This window comes from Pteronotus mesoamericanus, unplaced genomic scaffold, assembly GCF_021234165.1.
Source record: "Pteronotus mesoamericanus isolate MK-2021 breed Mesoamerican mustached bat unplaced genomic scaffold, CSHL_Meso_final contig_56, whole genome shotgun sequence".
Lineage (NCBI taxonomy): Eukaryota > Metazoa > Chordata > Mammalia > Chiroptera > Mormoopidae > Pteronotus > Pteronotus mesoamericanus.
This window is the reverse complement of record NW_026555201.1, coordinates 20,632,006-20,648,405: the sequence shown is the minus strand read 5'-3', so window position 1 is coordinate 20,648,405 and position 16,400 is coordinate 20,632,006. Positions and strand designations below refer to the sequence as shown.

At 33.9% G+C, this 16,400-nt stretch overlaps 1 protein-coding gene across 4 annotated transcripts in view; it reads left to right on the top strand.

The window, feature by feature from the left end:
* Nucleotides 1-16,400, top strand: part of PPFIA2 (PTPRF interacting protein alpha 2) — a 446,295-nt gene that overhangs the window by 423,694 nt on the left and 6,201 nt on the right. For all 4 annotated transcript variants that reach the window (XM_054580164.1, XM_054580163.1, XM_054580167.1 and 1 more), the window contains 3 exons: nt 2,739-2,836; nt 13,688-13,863; nt 14,749-14,817. In XM_054580164.1, coding sequence (XP_054436139.1) covers nt 2,739-2,836; nt 13,688-13,863; nt 14,749-14,817 — 343 coding nt within the window. The remainder of the gene's footprint in view (nt 1-2,738; nt 2,837-13,687; nt 13,864-14,748; nt 14,818-16,400) is intronic.

Here is a 16,400-nt window from a genome sequence, read left to right as displayed (position 1 = left end):
TAGAGAAAAATGTAACATAGTTTAAAAAAAACCATTAAAGTGATGGATGGGCAATCCATGATTTAAAAACAGTTCAAATGAAAAAGGTAATGTGGCTTATAGTTGGCACAGATATCTCAATTTGAGTTAATGATTTGCCAGGGCATATTTAGTTTGCTTTTATTGAGAGGCATAATAGTAGTTCTACTCTATGATAAGATCACAATAATAAATTGTATTAGTTTATACACATTATATTGTTTTTGATAAAGTGGTAAAAGTCTGGTAGAAAGGTTCATGAAGTGAAAGAATATATCCTGGCTATAAAAAGACCTCAGATAAGGTTTATTATGTTTTAGTATAATTAAGTTATGGAAGAATAATATTTGCTCTCTTAAACATGTATTGAATACTTTTCTAGTTCAAATATGTGTAGACAGACACTAAGGTGAGTGATTTATGTTCAGTAGAAACTTTGTATCAATTGCTCTATAGCATGCACATTGCGAAGTAATAAGTTCCCTGTCACCAAACATCTAGTCCCTCCAATTTTGTGTGGTTTCACTAGACTTTTGAATACTAGAGTTTTGTATGACACACTTGTGTTCTTTCCATCCTTCACTGGATCTACTTTTAATCACTTCATTGGTATAGTAGAAATGATTATTACAAATAACCAAGTTTTCTTTAAAAAATAAAAATAACTCAATGGCAGAGTTCTTGTTTGTTCTGGAAAATACACAAGCTTCATCTTTAAGCTCTACTTAGCTCTGGCTCAAAGTGGGTGGTACCTGATTGCCTACTGCATCTCATTGTCTTTACAGCCCATGAAAGGAAATCTGACAGGCATTGTTGTAATAATATATATCCTTTAGTAGCTCAATTTTATATTACTTATAAAAGCTTAGCAGAAATTTGCCAAGAGCCATTGGTGTAACCTCAAGTTGCCCAACGTCTAGGATGTTTATTATACCACCATTATCTGGTACCCCACTGAATTAGGATGCCGGGGCTGCCATGACAAAATACCACAGGCTGGCGGCTGAAACAACAGATACTCATTGTCTCCCCGTTCTGGAACCCTAGAATCCACGATCAAGGCACCAGCACGATTCGTTTCTTCTTGCTTTGCAGATGACCGCCCTCTCACTGTGCCCTCATGTTGTCTTTCCTCTGTGTGTCCACCTCCATAGTTTCTGTCTGTGTGTCCAGTTTTCCTCTTCCTGTGAGGACACCAGCCAGACTGGATTAAGGCTTACCCTAAAGGCCCCATTTTCACATAAATGCCTCTTTTAAGGCCCTGTCTCCAAATACGTTTACAGTCAAAGGACTGAGTGTTAGGATTAAACATGAATTTAGGGGAACACAATTCAGTCTGTAACACCCATTTAATGCAGATTTATATTTGTTTTCCCCTCGTTCTGAAATATTTGAGCTCAATGCTTTCTTTATTAAAGTGCAGGGCTTAGAATTGCATTTAACACTTACATGTCACCTGGCCAGTGTGTATGTCTAAATTTGTAGGTATTTCTAAACACCTAAGAAATCACTAATAATCAATGTTCTTTACTCTTGAAGCCTAAAGATTTATTATTATACTCTCCCATATGATTTATATCTAATATCGCCAAACCTTCTCCTTTCTTCTCGCTAAACATCTCTGGTTTCTGAATTTTTTTTTCACTCTATGGCAGTTGTCCTTATGATGACCATTATTTTGGCAGCACTGACATCTTAACTGGCTTCCTTGTCTCTTAGGTTTACTTATTTTCCCCATCTCCTATTTTGCTACCAAATTATTCTTCCTTAAACAGAAATTGTTACTGTCTTTCTTTCTCTTGTTAAAATTGCCTGATGATTCTCTCTCACCTGGATGTATTCTACACTTACACTGAATGCAAAGCTTTGCTCAGTATAACTCCAGTCTCTATATGTAATTTTATTCCTCCTGACTTGCTCACATGGATTTCAACCCTAGACATTGTTATCTCAAGATCACCACACATTTAAACTTCCATTTGCAATCTGGTGTTCATGATGCTATATTTTCTATAATAACCTTTTCTTTGCATCTGATCCTTTAAGGATCAATTTTCTGCTCTTGCCTAATATCCTTTCTAGAGTTTCGATGTTTACGGATTGGTTCCTTTCACATACTTCTGTGTCACTTAGAGTTGCTGACTCTAAGTATTCATCTTAGTATTTGGTTCTCTATTTTATTGCTTAACTTATCCATGTTTTTATATTATTGTTCTTATCAGCTGTAAAAGAGAGTATCAATTTCTGACACAGTCCTTCTTGTCTCCGTAATAGGGACTCTTTAAATTATTTTCAAAAAATAAAATGTTCATTTGTGTGCAGATTATGTCAAAATAGCCTAATGGAAGACAAAGACATGTGGATGAACAACATAATTCATGGTATTTTCAAGACTATAACTTCCTCATTTTGAAAATACTTTTCTTACACTTTAGAAACACTGTGTGTTTAGTTAGAATAATTATAACTTTATTTTCCAACAATACTAAAGATCATGGGCACACAATGCAATGTAAAGATCAGGTATCATAGAAATGTATACTTGTTACCTGTATGATCTTATTAACTAGTGCATCCCCAATATATTTCAATTAATTGTTTGATTGATTGATTTAAATACAAACAATTTATGTTGCCTTAAAAAGTAGTACAAAGCATTACCTATATTTAAAGAATATTCTTCATCTACTGAATAAATTTAATTTTTTTTTAAATAACAGAACAAGTTTACAGTATGGAATTATGTGCTTAAAAAGGTTGAATTATGACAGAAAAGAACTGGAAAGAAGACGAGAAGCAAGCCAACATGAAATAAAAGGTAATCTTTCATATCAAATGCTTTTTCTCTGGGATTTTTAGCTTTCACGTTTATGAACCTAAAATGCTCTATGTGTTACAATGATCATTAGCTAACATAAGAATTTGGCTAGCATAATGTCATCATTATTTCTTTTTCATTACTTTTCTGATTAAAAGACAGAAAAGAATGAATCACTTTGCAAGGTAAATATCTCATTTGGGGCATAGTATTGATCTTTTAAATTGAAATGTATTCCTCTGAACCTATTAATTATACATTCTGTTTGTTTTAAAGATGACTCCATGTAGATGTTTTTGTCAAACTTTTAATAGAACATTCTCATTATGATTCAGAGAAACATGGTATATCATTTTTTTCATGATAGTTCATCTTTGGCTTATATTATTTGAATTTATTAATCACTTTCTAATTTTCTCTCTGAAGTATTTTTTTCCAATTAGATTTTATTATGTTTGGTCTCATCACACAGAATACTTCATATATAAATAGATATAAATAAAAAGAATTACCCATTTAATCCTCCATCAAATACTGTATCAGTATTTGGCATTTACTGGTTACAGTGTAGCTCTAAGAAAAAAACTTCCATGATTCACTAAGATTAAACACAAACAACTTACTATATGGTAAGTAGCTATAAGTGAGATCATAAATAGCCCCTGTTTCCTATAACCGATCTGATGGCATTTACAGGAATAATTCTTGACTGTGACTAGGGGATCTCTATTATTATCTGAAGTGTTAATTAACCTTGACCTTAATAAACAGCTTTCTAAAGAGAGGACACCATGTGAATATCAAGAATGTACTAACATTTAATTTGTTGCTAGGAAACAGTCAACACAGATCTCTAGTCATTTATTGTTCAGGTCCAACAGATTTGTACAAAGCTTTAAAGTCAGGGCATACATTTTGCTGGGAAACAGATTTATAGAAAGGGATCTGCTTTATAAAATGGAAGAAAAAAAAGATATGTTGCTGTTCTGAAAAAAAAGTTTGAATTAGTGCCTTATTTCCCTTCACACTGTAAATAAATGGATTTTATATATTTGATAACTCTTAATTACAGAGCAGCCACTCCCTACTGGGATTTACCTCTTCTGTTGAGGATCATTTAATAAAGGGGTAGGTCATTGAGGAAAAGGGGAGAAATATTCAGGATTTTTCCAAGAAAGGGGCGGAGACTTCTCAGAAGAACATTGTCAGCCATTTTTTGTCCTTATATGGACTAACTACTTCTGATAATGCTGGAATAGTTTAGTATGCTAATATATTCCAGTGAGTGAATAATGAGGTTAGGGACTACCAAAATGTGAAATTAGTCAGCATGTTGGATTGGGCTGGTCTTCTGCCAGTTCTAAGCCATAAATCTCTTAGGGGTTAGTCTTAATATCTTTACAATTGTCCTTGTAAACTTTATGGGTTACAACCATTTTGCCATATACCCTATCTCAATATATTTGCAGAAAAAAATGGTGATATATAATGTCTTAGACTATCAAAATATAAACCCAGCTCTAGAAAAGAACACTTTCTGTTCACAAATCTACTTAGTTCAAAGAAAACATGACAGTTTTGTTGAGTTTTTATTAGGAAATTATTATCCCGATACTTTTTTCAAAATGTTGCATTTAGAGAAAACAATCGGATAACCGTTGCTGTCAGGTATACGTACCTGCCCAACTGAAGTGCAAGTGTGCTATAACCCACCGCAGCTGATTAATATAATCACAGTATAATACTAACCAACTTTCATTTTATTTGTTAAGATCTCTGTTCCTTAATGAAGCAAGCTAATGAAAACTCGGAGGAAAGTGTGTACTTTAGGACTGACCCAGGAAAACCTGTAATATATGTAATATATTAATATATGTAATATACAATTCTCATATAGAGTAAAGATCACTAAGGAAGTCCTTTGCTTTGCTGAAGACATGGGGGAAGAAACAGCTAAAGCTGTGAGGTGGACAGTAACTCTCTTCCTACCAAGAGAAACTCATTCTGCTTTGACTGAAGAGGGGAATAGTAATAAGACTGTGGGAGGTAAACATTTTGAGTCTTTCCCCACATTCCATATTAGCTAAGTCCAAAGAGAGACTTGGGGCCTTTCTTTTTCAATAAGATTGTTCAAATCACAATAAGAGTTAAGAAGAGAGATGTGAGGGAGATCTAGCTTCCAGATTAACATACATATATACTTTAGCATCGCTGTAAATTGACTGAGACAAAAAGAGCACAAACTAATGTAAGGAACATCTACTTCTGACGACAATGGAGTACATTAAATGAACAAGTAAATGTCTAGATAAATCAATAAACAGCTGTTTAAAGGCAGCAGAAAACAATAAAACACCCCTGACTTAAAAGGTTAAGATTCTGGAAAGAAGAGAAATGTGTGGAGGTAAGATTGTCATTCTCTACTGCTTGTCCCTGTCTCACAGAGCGGGGGAAAAAATGTCATTGAAAAGTGCTAACGCTGCCAGGCCTTGAAGAACCAAGATCCTGGAGAAAAAGGAAATAAATAAGCCTGACATTTTACTCAACTTTTCTCTCTAGACATTTTCAATCATAAAATATATATGTGGGCAAAATAAGAAAACCAAGAAGAAAATGGAAACGTGCCCACAGGTGTACCTGAATCATTTTTTTCAGACATAGACTTTCAAACAATTGTGATTAATGCGTTAAGAAAAATAAATAACAAAATGGAAAAATTTAGTATATAGCTAGAATCAAATGTTAAGAGCTGAACAAACAGAAATATGAAGAAGCAGAAAGTTTAAAACTGAAATTAAAAACTTGATAGGTGGTTTAACAGAAAAAGAGAAGTTTAGTGAAATAAAAGACCCATCATTTAAAACATATGACCTGAAATCTAAAACATGAAAAGAAGCAAAAGGATGAATAACATAAAGCAGATCATTAGTGAGAAATCTAGTATAGGTATAACTGGAATCCTAGAAAGAGAGACAAGAGAGAATGAAGAAGAAGCAGTAGAGATTGGGGGCGGGGGGGCGGGGAATGAAAACAAGCTGCAGGTTCACAACACTCCATGCAGGCCTAGCAGGGCTAAAAAGAAAGGGGGAGGTGGGAACACATGTGGACACGCTTTTGTAAAGCTGCTTAAAATCATGACCTGAAAAAGACCAAAAACAACAGCAACAACAATAAAACCGTAGAATCTGCCAGAGAAAACTCCACATTACCTTCAGAGGAGCAGCAAGAGATATCTGACTCCGCAAGTAAAATACGCCAGAGGAAAATGAAATGACATCCTCAGATGTTTCTTAAAACTACCTTCTGGCCTAAAAGTCTGTATGTCCCTCATTATTAAAGGCAAACTTAATAGAGGTTCATACAAATAAAATCTGAAAAATTACATTACTAAAAAAAAGTCAAAGAGAAAAGAAACATTAGAATCAATTATTCAGGGAAAAAAAACATACAGAATTTTTTAAATGTAGGTGGTATAAGGAGAATGGAAGGGATGTATGGGAAATTTTAATAATGACAATAAAAATAATAATACTGTCTGTGGGGTTTAAATTTCACATAGAAATGTAATGTAGAACAACTATAATGCAAAATGCAGGAAGTGAATCAGTAGACTCAAAATTGTTAGAAGGTCTGCATTATCTAGGAATGATAAAGTACTAATTTGCTGGAAATTATAAGTTAAAGATATATATTATAAGCTTTAAGTGTGATTACTAAAAGAACAATATAAAATGTAAAATTAAAAGCTAACAGAGGGGTAGAAAAAATAATTTTTAAAAGACATTATTTTTAGAAAACAAGAAAAAAGAGAAAAGGAACAAAGACAGGTAAGCCAAATTGAAAGATGGTAGATTTAAACTTCATTATATGAGCAATAATATTAAATGGGAGTGAAGTAACTAATCCTATTAAAAAGATAGATGAGCCCTGGCTGGTGTGGCTCAGTGGATTGAGTGCCCGCCTGCAAAGGAAATAGGTCACCAGTTCGATTGCTAGTTGGATTGCCTGTTCCGGCACTTGCCTGTGTTGTGGGACCGGTCCCCAGTAGGGGACGCGTGAGAGGCAACCACGCATTAATGTTTCTCTCCCTCCCCTCCCTTCCCCTGTCTAAAAATAAATAAAATCTTATAAAAAAAGATGAAAAAATAAAAACAATTATGTGCTATTTCTAACCATAAATATAAGGACATAGAAAAGTTGAAAGTAAAGGAAATAAAAACTAAGGAAAGTGTGAAATATTAAGTAATTTCTAGTATCAGAACATAGACTTTAAGGCAGGAAACATTACTAAAAATAAATAGGTATTTTATAATTAAAGGGAAAATGTGGAAAATTTGTGTGTATCTAATATATAGATTTAAAATATGAAAAGCAAAAACAGATCCAAACATAGAAGTAAATATTTTCAAAATCATAGTGGGAGATACTAAAAACTTAGAAATTAATGAGTAGATAAATTAATAAAGATATAGGCAATTTGAAAAGTATGATTAAAAATTTGAACCTAATTGACACGTATAGACTTTTCTGCCCAACATCTGAAGCATTCTTTTCAAGGACACATCGACTATTTACTACAATTGACTGAGACATACTGTGAATTCCAAAACATACAACAAACATACAGATTTATGCCTCTGTGTGTACATAGTATAATTAAACTAAAAATCAGAAACAAAAACTTAGAAAATCTCTAAACATTTGTTAATTAAACAATACACTTCTAAACCACCCATGAATCAAAGAAGAGATCACAAAGAAATTGGGAGCTATTTTGACTAAATTATACTAAAATTGAGATATCAAAACTTGAAGGCCAGAGCAAATGTTATGATAGCCCTGACTACGTTTATTAGAAAATATGTACACATAATTATCTAACTATCTCAAGAAGTTATAAAAAAAAATTAAATTCAAAAAGGTAGGAGAAGAGAAATAATAAAAATAAGAGAAGTTATAGTACATAAAACAAATAAATTGGAGCAAACGAACACTACCAAATAAGCTTAATTTTATTTCATCTAATTTTGTACTTTTCATATTTAAATCTACCTTCTACTTTGAACTAATGTTTGTATAGTAGAAGGTAGGGTCAATGCTCTTTAAAAAGAAAGTGAATCTCCAATTGACAGCATTGTAGACTGAAAAGTTCCTTTGGTTTTGTGAAAAGACTAATAAAATTGGCAATCTCCTGCCAAAATTAAGAAAGAGAAAATGTACAAATAACCAATATAAGATATAAAAATTCATGTAGCTACAAGGCCTTTGCATATTAAAATGGTTAGAGGATTTTTGGGAATGTTTATGGCAAAATATTAGAAAAATTATAGACAAATTTCTAGAAAAGACACACACATATTACTTAACAGAAAAATATTAATGCAGTAGTTCTATAACTATTACGCAAATATTAAATTCACAATACCAATAGAAAATCACCTATATTTCTAATATACAAAATAGTAACAATAGATATAATAGGAGAGTCAAGCATCAAATAAAAGGAACAAGCTTATGAGACTCCTAACAAAAAATTGAAACTAGTTATTGAGGGAAATTAAATAAAACCTTAAAATGGATCTATAGATTCAATGCAATCTTAAAAACCCAAAAGCGTATGAGAGGGGAGATTGAAATTTACTATATCAGACTTTAAAATGTATGTTGAGGTTCAAAGGCCAGGAGTAGCCAAGGAAAAAGATATAAAATTAAAGTAAAGGACTTAAACTACTGCATATAAGAATTTTATGATTAACATTTGATACTTTCATCAGTGTAATTGACTAAATTAACAGCATAAAGAAAAAAACTCAAGATTTTCTCATATAGATTAAGAAATATAATTTATTAAAAATTAATACCTTACCAAAATAGAAACAGTAAATAAGTTACAGTAAATAAGAAAGAATGATCTAGGTGGAATAAGTAATAGAACAGTGGACTAGAATCAGAAGTCCAGAAACAGACTCACACTTATATGAACCCTCAATTTGTGATAGGTGACAGTGTAGTGAGCAGGCTTTTCAGTCTACAATGCTGTCACTTGGACATTCAATTTCTTCTTAAAGAGCATTGACCCTACCTTCTGCTATACAAATATTTGTTCAAAGTGGAGTGTAGATTTAAATATGAAAAGTACAGAATTAAATGAAATAAAATGAAGCTTCTAAAGTTAACATAGAGAAATATCTTCAAATCCTTTTGAAATAGGCAAATATTTCTTATACATAACACAAAAAATGTTAACCCTAAGAAAAAACTGATGAACTGAAATTCATGAACTTTAAAGACAATGGTCACCAAAAGACAAATTTAAAAAAGCAAAAGACACTACAAGTGTTGGAAAAACTATTTGTCATTCATAGCCAACAAAGGAAACATATATAGAATATCTATAAAACTCTAATAAATGAATAAGAAAAGAACAGATGTTTAAAAAAATGGGTAAAAGACACTTAAGAGAATTTCATAAAAGAGGATTTCCAGCCCTGGCTGGTGTGGCTCAGTGGACTGAGAACAGGCCTGCGAACCAAAGGATCCCTGGATCAATTCCCAGTGTAGGGCACATGCCTGGGTTACAGGCCAGTTCCCCAGTAGGGGGCACGCGAGATGCAACCACACATTGACGTTTCTCTCCTCTCTCCCCCCTCTCTCTTCTCTAAAAATAAATAAAATCTTTTTTTTAAAGAGATGATTTCCAAATGGCCAATATATATATACAAAAATTACTTAACATGCAGATATCAGGGAGTGACAGGTCAAAACTACAGTGAGATATCATACGTATAGTCTGCCAGAGGTGCTGTAACAAAGCACCAAAGACGGGGAGGATTAAACAGCAGAAGTGTATCATCACAGTTCTGCAGGCTGGATTAAGGTGTCAGCAGGCTTGATTCCTTTTGAGGGGGCTGTGAGGAAGATTCAGTTCCATGCCTCTCCCCTGCCTTCTGATGGTTTGCTGGCAATCTAGGTGTTCCTTGACTTGTAGAAGTGTCACCCTTATCTCTAACTTCATCTTCACATGGTGTTCTCCTTGTGTGCATATTTTGTTTCCAAATTTCCCCTTTTAGGAAGAAAACCAGTCATATTGAGTTAAGACTCTGTCTAAGGATCTCATTCTAATTTGATTATGCCTGTAAAGACCATCTCTCTTAATAAGATTACATTCTTAAATACTGGGGGTTAGGTTCCACTTACAGGTGGAATTGTGTAGTATTTGTCTTTCACCGCCTGGTTTATTTCACTTAGCATAATGCTCTCCAGTTGCATCCATGCTATTGCGAAGGGTAGGAGCTCCTTCTTTCTTTCAGCTGCTATAGTATTCCATTGTGTAAATGCACCATAATTTTTTGATCCACTCATTTACTGATGGACACTTAGGTTGCTTCCAACACTCGGCTATTGTAAATTGTGCTGCTATGAATATTGGGGTGAATAGGTTCTTTTGAATTGGTGTTTTGGGATTCTTAGGGTATAATCCCAGCAGTGGAATTGCTGGGTCAAAAAGCAGTTCTATTTTTAGTTTTGGAGGATATTCCATACTGTTCTCCACAGTGGCTGCACCAGTCTGCATTCCCACCAACAGTGGACTAGAGTTCCCTTTTCTCCACAATCTTGCCAGCATTTGTTGTTTGTTGATTTGGTTATGATGGCCACTCTGACCAGTATGAGGTGGTATCTCATTGTGGTTTTAATTTTCATTTCTCTGATGGCTAGTGATGCTGAGCATCCTTTCATATGTCTCGGGGCCCTGTGTATGTCCTCCTGGGAGAAGTGTCTGTTCAGGTCCTTTGCCCATTTTTTTTAATTTGATTGTTTGTCTTCTTGGAGTAGAGTCATGTGAGTTCTGTACATATTTTGGAGATCAAACCCTTGTCCGAGAGATCATTGGCAAGTATATTTTCCCATATGGCTGGTTCCCTTTTCATTTTGCTGGTGTTTTCTTTAGCAGTGCAGAAGCTATTTATTTTGATGAAGTCCCATTTATTTATTCTTTCCTTTATGTCCCTTGCTCTAGGGGACAGATCTGTGAAAATATTGCTGCATGGAATATCAGAGAGTTTCCTGCGTATATTCTCCTCCAGGACTTTTATGATGTTGCAACTTATATTTAAGTCTTTTATCCACCTTGAGTTTGTTTTTGTGTATAGTGTAAGTTGGTGGTCAAGTTTCATTTTTTTGCATGTAGCTGTCCAGATCTCCCAACACCATTTGTTGAAGTGGCTATTTTTACTCCAATTTATGCTTCTGTCCCCTTCATCAAATATTAATTGACCATAGAAACTTGGGTCTACTTCTTGGCTCTCTATTCTGTTCCATTGATCTGTGTGTCTTATGCCATTACCGGACTTTTCTGATTACTGTGGCCTTGTAATATAGTTTGGTATCAGATATTGTGATCCTTCCTACTTTGTTGTTCTTTCTCAAAATTGCTATGGCTATTCGGGGTCATTTATGGTTCCATATAAATTTTTGAAATGTTCTATATCTGTGAAATATGTCATTGGTATTTTGATAGGGATTACACTAAATCTATAAATTGCTTTGGGTAGTATGGACACAAGCAAGTAAAATATAACCAGAGACATTGAAATAAAGAATGAACTAATATTAACCAGAGGGGATGGGGAAGAGGCATAATGGGGGAAAATAGGAGAAGGATCATCAAGGAACATGTATAACAGACACATGGACAAAGCCAATGGGAGTAGGATTGAGGATGGGAAGCAGGGATGGAGGGGACTGGTGGGGGGAAGTGAAGACAGCTGTACTTGAACAATAAAAATAAATAAAATTATGAAATAAATAGTATCAATAAAAAAGATTTAACAGAAGTGTTTCTTCAATGCTTTTTTTGTCTGTGTTCAGCTTTCTTCGATTTATTTTTCACATCGCAGTTCTTAATGCTGTTTTTTGAGCAAATATTCCAACAACTTTTTTTAGATTCTTTGGTTTTCAACTAAATCAATATTTTCTTGAAATAAAATATAATTTAAATTAAAAAAAAATAAAGTCCTGGGGATTATGACTCCAACATACAGATTTGGTGGGGGAAGACATAATTCAACCCATAATGACACAAAATTTACCATAATGGCTAAAAACAAGCAAGTAAAACAAAACAAAGCAAATGAAAAATACAAAATATTGGTAAAGATGCAGACTTTCATACACTGCTTCTGGGATTTAAATTGTAAAGGTGGAATTTATTTAGCAATATCTGCTAATGTTAAACCTATGTGTAAAACATGACTCGCCGATTCTATTTCTTGTTATTTACTCAACAGCAGTACGAATATATGTAACAAAACAGAAATGTAAGAATATTCAAAGAAGCATTATCCTTAATAACTCACAGTGGAATCTACCTAAATGCCTGTCAGTAGAATGGCTAAACTGTGGCATAATCATACAAGGAGTACTTAACAGTAATGAAAATGATCGAGCTACTGCTATTTGCCATAGCATGGATGAATCCCATGTTGAGTGAAAGACACAGGCACAAAAGTACATATCACATTATTTTACTTATCAAGACCTAAAGAAATCAAGCAAAACTAATCTGTGGTGAAAATAGTCAGTATATTGGTTATCCTGGCTATTGTTACCATGAGGATAGCAACCGAGACAGGACATGAGTGGCCCTTTGTGGGGCTGAGTTGTCACTTCATTGCTTTAATGTTATACACAAGAAAGCCTAACTTGTTTACAATGAATGCATTAAGACAAATTAGTATTACTTTTCAAAAACAGTATAAAAATATACTCCTTCACCTCCCCCCCCAAAAAAATACTACCTTGTTTCTAAATTAAATGGGAGAAAATAAACAGCTATAGTTGTAAAATAATTCCCAAAATATTCTTTACACTTTTCCTGGAAAAGGTGTAAATTTTATTTAGAAAAGCAATAACAAAACTTACTTTTACTGTAATAATAAATTATGAGTTTCATTTCCTTTTCTATAGGATTAGAAAAGTTTCAATTTTTTTCTAATTTTCCCTTAAATTCTTTAAAATTCTTTTCTGTGGAACATTCTGGTCTTTCTGACTATTTTATTGGTTGTTATATAGCATTCTGTCAACTAATAATGGGAAGAAATGGGAAAAATAATAAAATATACTTGGATATGTTTTTATCTAATAAATGCATTTATGATATTTTTCTCTAAAGGTTTTAATTTCAGAAAAAATTTAATTAATATGTTTTATATCTCAATAAAATACTGCTTTCAAGCTAATTGGAAAATCATCTTGTGATTTGACTGAGTGCCTGATTCTTGCATTAGTATGAGATTTAAAATAATGAATTGCCAAAATAGTAAGGAAGTGTCAAACTATTTAGTCCTTGTTTTATCTTACTATTCTGGTCTCTGGTTTATTAACTCAGGTGAGAAAAAAAAGCCTCTTCTAGTCTATATGAAATATTTAAATAGTGGTTAAAAAACACTGATGAATACCCTTTCTAGATTTCTCCTTTTGCTCGCTTTACTGAAGCTATGTCTCAAGAAATGTCCCCATCTGGTGGTAAAATATTGAACTTCAGACAGATCCCCAGAGCTTTTAAATGAAAACAAACACTTGGAGACATTGTGTTTCATGTGATGGAAGTGCTCTCATTTAGGTGATAGCAAACACCCTTGCAACAACAACTTTTTTCCTAAGCTAAAAGTAGAATAGGTTCATTATTAAACAGTTAACACATGGCACGGAAGGGTCCGGGTTCATTAGGGAGTGGATAACAAAATCAGCATAAATGATGACCTGGGGCCAGATGCCTGTGGCTCATTTCAACAGGTAGTTTTGTTGATTATGCAAAATACTGTACCTTAAATGATGCACCTCTTTTCCTAGATGTGTTGGTGTGGAGCAATGATCGAGTTATTCGCTGGATCCAAGCAATTGGACTTCGAGAATATGCAAATAATATTCTTGAGAGTGGTGTGCATGGCTCCCTTATAGCCCTGGATGAGAACTTTGACTACAGCAGCTTAGCTTTATTACTGCAGATTCCAACACAGAACACCCAGGCAAGCCCCCTTTGTGCTGTAGTTGCCCTGTGTCCTAATTTATATAATGACAAACTCAACTTTTAGGGGGGAAAAGTTGGCTGTGTATTGATAATTCCAAATGAGAGTTAGCTCAACCTTGGAAATAGTCACTGGGGCTACAATTTCAAGCTACTGAAATTCGAGCCAAAACAAAATCATAAAATTAAGCAGGAAGAGATTTAGAGATATGTGGTCCAACCTCCCACCTGAATGCCAGATTCCCCAAGACAATGTCCCTGACAGATGGCCTTCAGTTTCTGCTTCTCCAAGAGGCAGTCATTTCTATTTACATGACTGAATTATACAGACACTTTTAGCACTGGGTACGCCTGCCATTGATTCCCACATCTGAGTAATTATTTGAATCACCAGAGTTCCTTAAAACTTTAAAATAAAATCTGCAAACTATAGCATAGACCTAAGAGATCAGGTATCGCGAGACAGAACACAAGAATCCTAATTATCTAAAGTTTCCCCAAATGGTAATCATTGACCAGGTTCGAGCACTGTGTGCATAGGATACTCAAAATTAGGCACTCTAACTTCAGTTTTTATTTTGTTTTTATGTGTTTCAAATTTTATAGAAAATACTCACTTTGAACGAAGTAGCAAAGCAAGGTCAACGCCCCTAAACATCAGACATTTGTGTGAGGCTATTTCTCTGCTGTTCACAGATGAAAGAAAATTGCCCTACCTTTTATTTATAGGCTACATTTACAATGGCGTATAGGTGTGGAGGACTAAAAACTTAAGACACCATAAATAAAAGAGGGTTTGTAATGCTTTCTCAGATAAATATAATCTCTATTTTCTTTTAAAGAGAATGTGATTTCAGTGCTGGTAACTCTTATTTGGTGTCAACAGGCAAGGCAGATTCTTGAAAGAGAATACAATAACCTCCTGGCTCTGGGAACTGAACGGCGGCTGGACGAGGTGAGTTCTTTATCATTCAAAGGGATCTTGAGAGCACACACAAAATGGCTTTCAAGGAATAGTACTCAAAAATTAATCAGATGCCTGCTTTATGGATAGAATCTAAAATATCCCCCAGTATTGTTCCTAAATATTAAATTTTATTACTCATTCTGGTTTTGAAAGAACCTCATGAATTCATAAATATTATCATATCAGCAGTTGGAAACACTAAGAAGTAATTTAAAAACAGACCTTTTTATTTTCATGAGCTGGGAGTGCAAAATAATGTTGACCGCATTTTTTTTAAATTGTAAGTAAAGATAACACTAATCCTAATAAAGTCAGGTTTTTAATAAGAACTGTACTTATTTCTTAAGTATCAGTATATCTTCACAGGAAATTTTATGATATTAAAATGAAGAGGGAAAACTTGCTTTCAATTAATGGGAAGCTTTTCATTATTTTATATGGAAATATTGAGTCTTCCTTAAAAACTTACAACATTTTCGCGATTGTAGGATTTGAAGGCTATATTGAGTATAAGAATCCCTATACATCATATATACATGTGTAAATGATTTGGAAAATAATAAACAGGTAGCATCCTGAGAGGAAGAAATAAGACACATGAGTAAACACTGCATTGATAGTGTGGACTTTAATAGTCCTCGAGTTTTTACAGTGTTTTCCTGGAAGCAGTGAGAGGAAACCTGAGTATGAAAAGATGCATGATTTTGTGTTGCAAAATGCAGCTGTTTCTTGGCTATAGAGAAACACTGATTAAAATAGGTTTGTGAATGAACCCTGGAAATGCTAAAATGAGGCAATAATTCCACATTCAAATGGGCAGGGCAGATGATCTCACTATTATAAAACCCAAGCTGTCCTTTGCGGAGGAGATCATTACAGGTAAACCCGCAGTCTTGACCTCAGCTAACTTCCTTGAAATTCATCCTGTGCAATCAGGGTAATGAGCAATATTTTTAAAAACCAGTTAATATTTCACTGATTTTAACTTTATAAGTTGTTTGATCATCTTTTTAATCGTTACTCTTCACCGTTGAATCGAAGTCTGCATACACCCATACATACTTTTAAATACAATATTCTTGTTTCTTAAAAGTTGCCAAAAAAGAATTTTAATAAAAAATTTTACAGACCTGTATATTGCTGCATTCTAAAATGCAGCTTGACCTGAGGAGCTGTCCAGGTAGAGACGTGAGCCTATGTGATTCACAGCATTGCTTCATGAAAGAAAGGAGCCGTGAGTTCTAAATGGGATGTGACTATCTGCCTTTGAAATGTGCAGCTTCTGTTTCTCACTATTAAAAACACAGGAAATTATTTTATCATTCAAACCTTCTATTCTGTCTTAGTTTTTTGTTTGTTTCTTTTTGTTTTTTGAGTGTAAACAAAAATAACTATGAACAACTTGCCAAGCGAGAACCAGGGTGGACTTGTTTCTGGAGCTGATTACTTCAGATCCCACTGAAATAATTTGAGAACTCATGTGTTTCTATAAACTTGGACCTCAATCAGAGGCCATATATTAGCCTCACTCATCTCATGGAAACCCTTTCCCATGATGTTACCGCTTTATA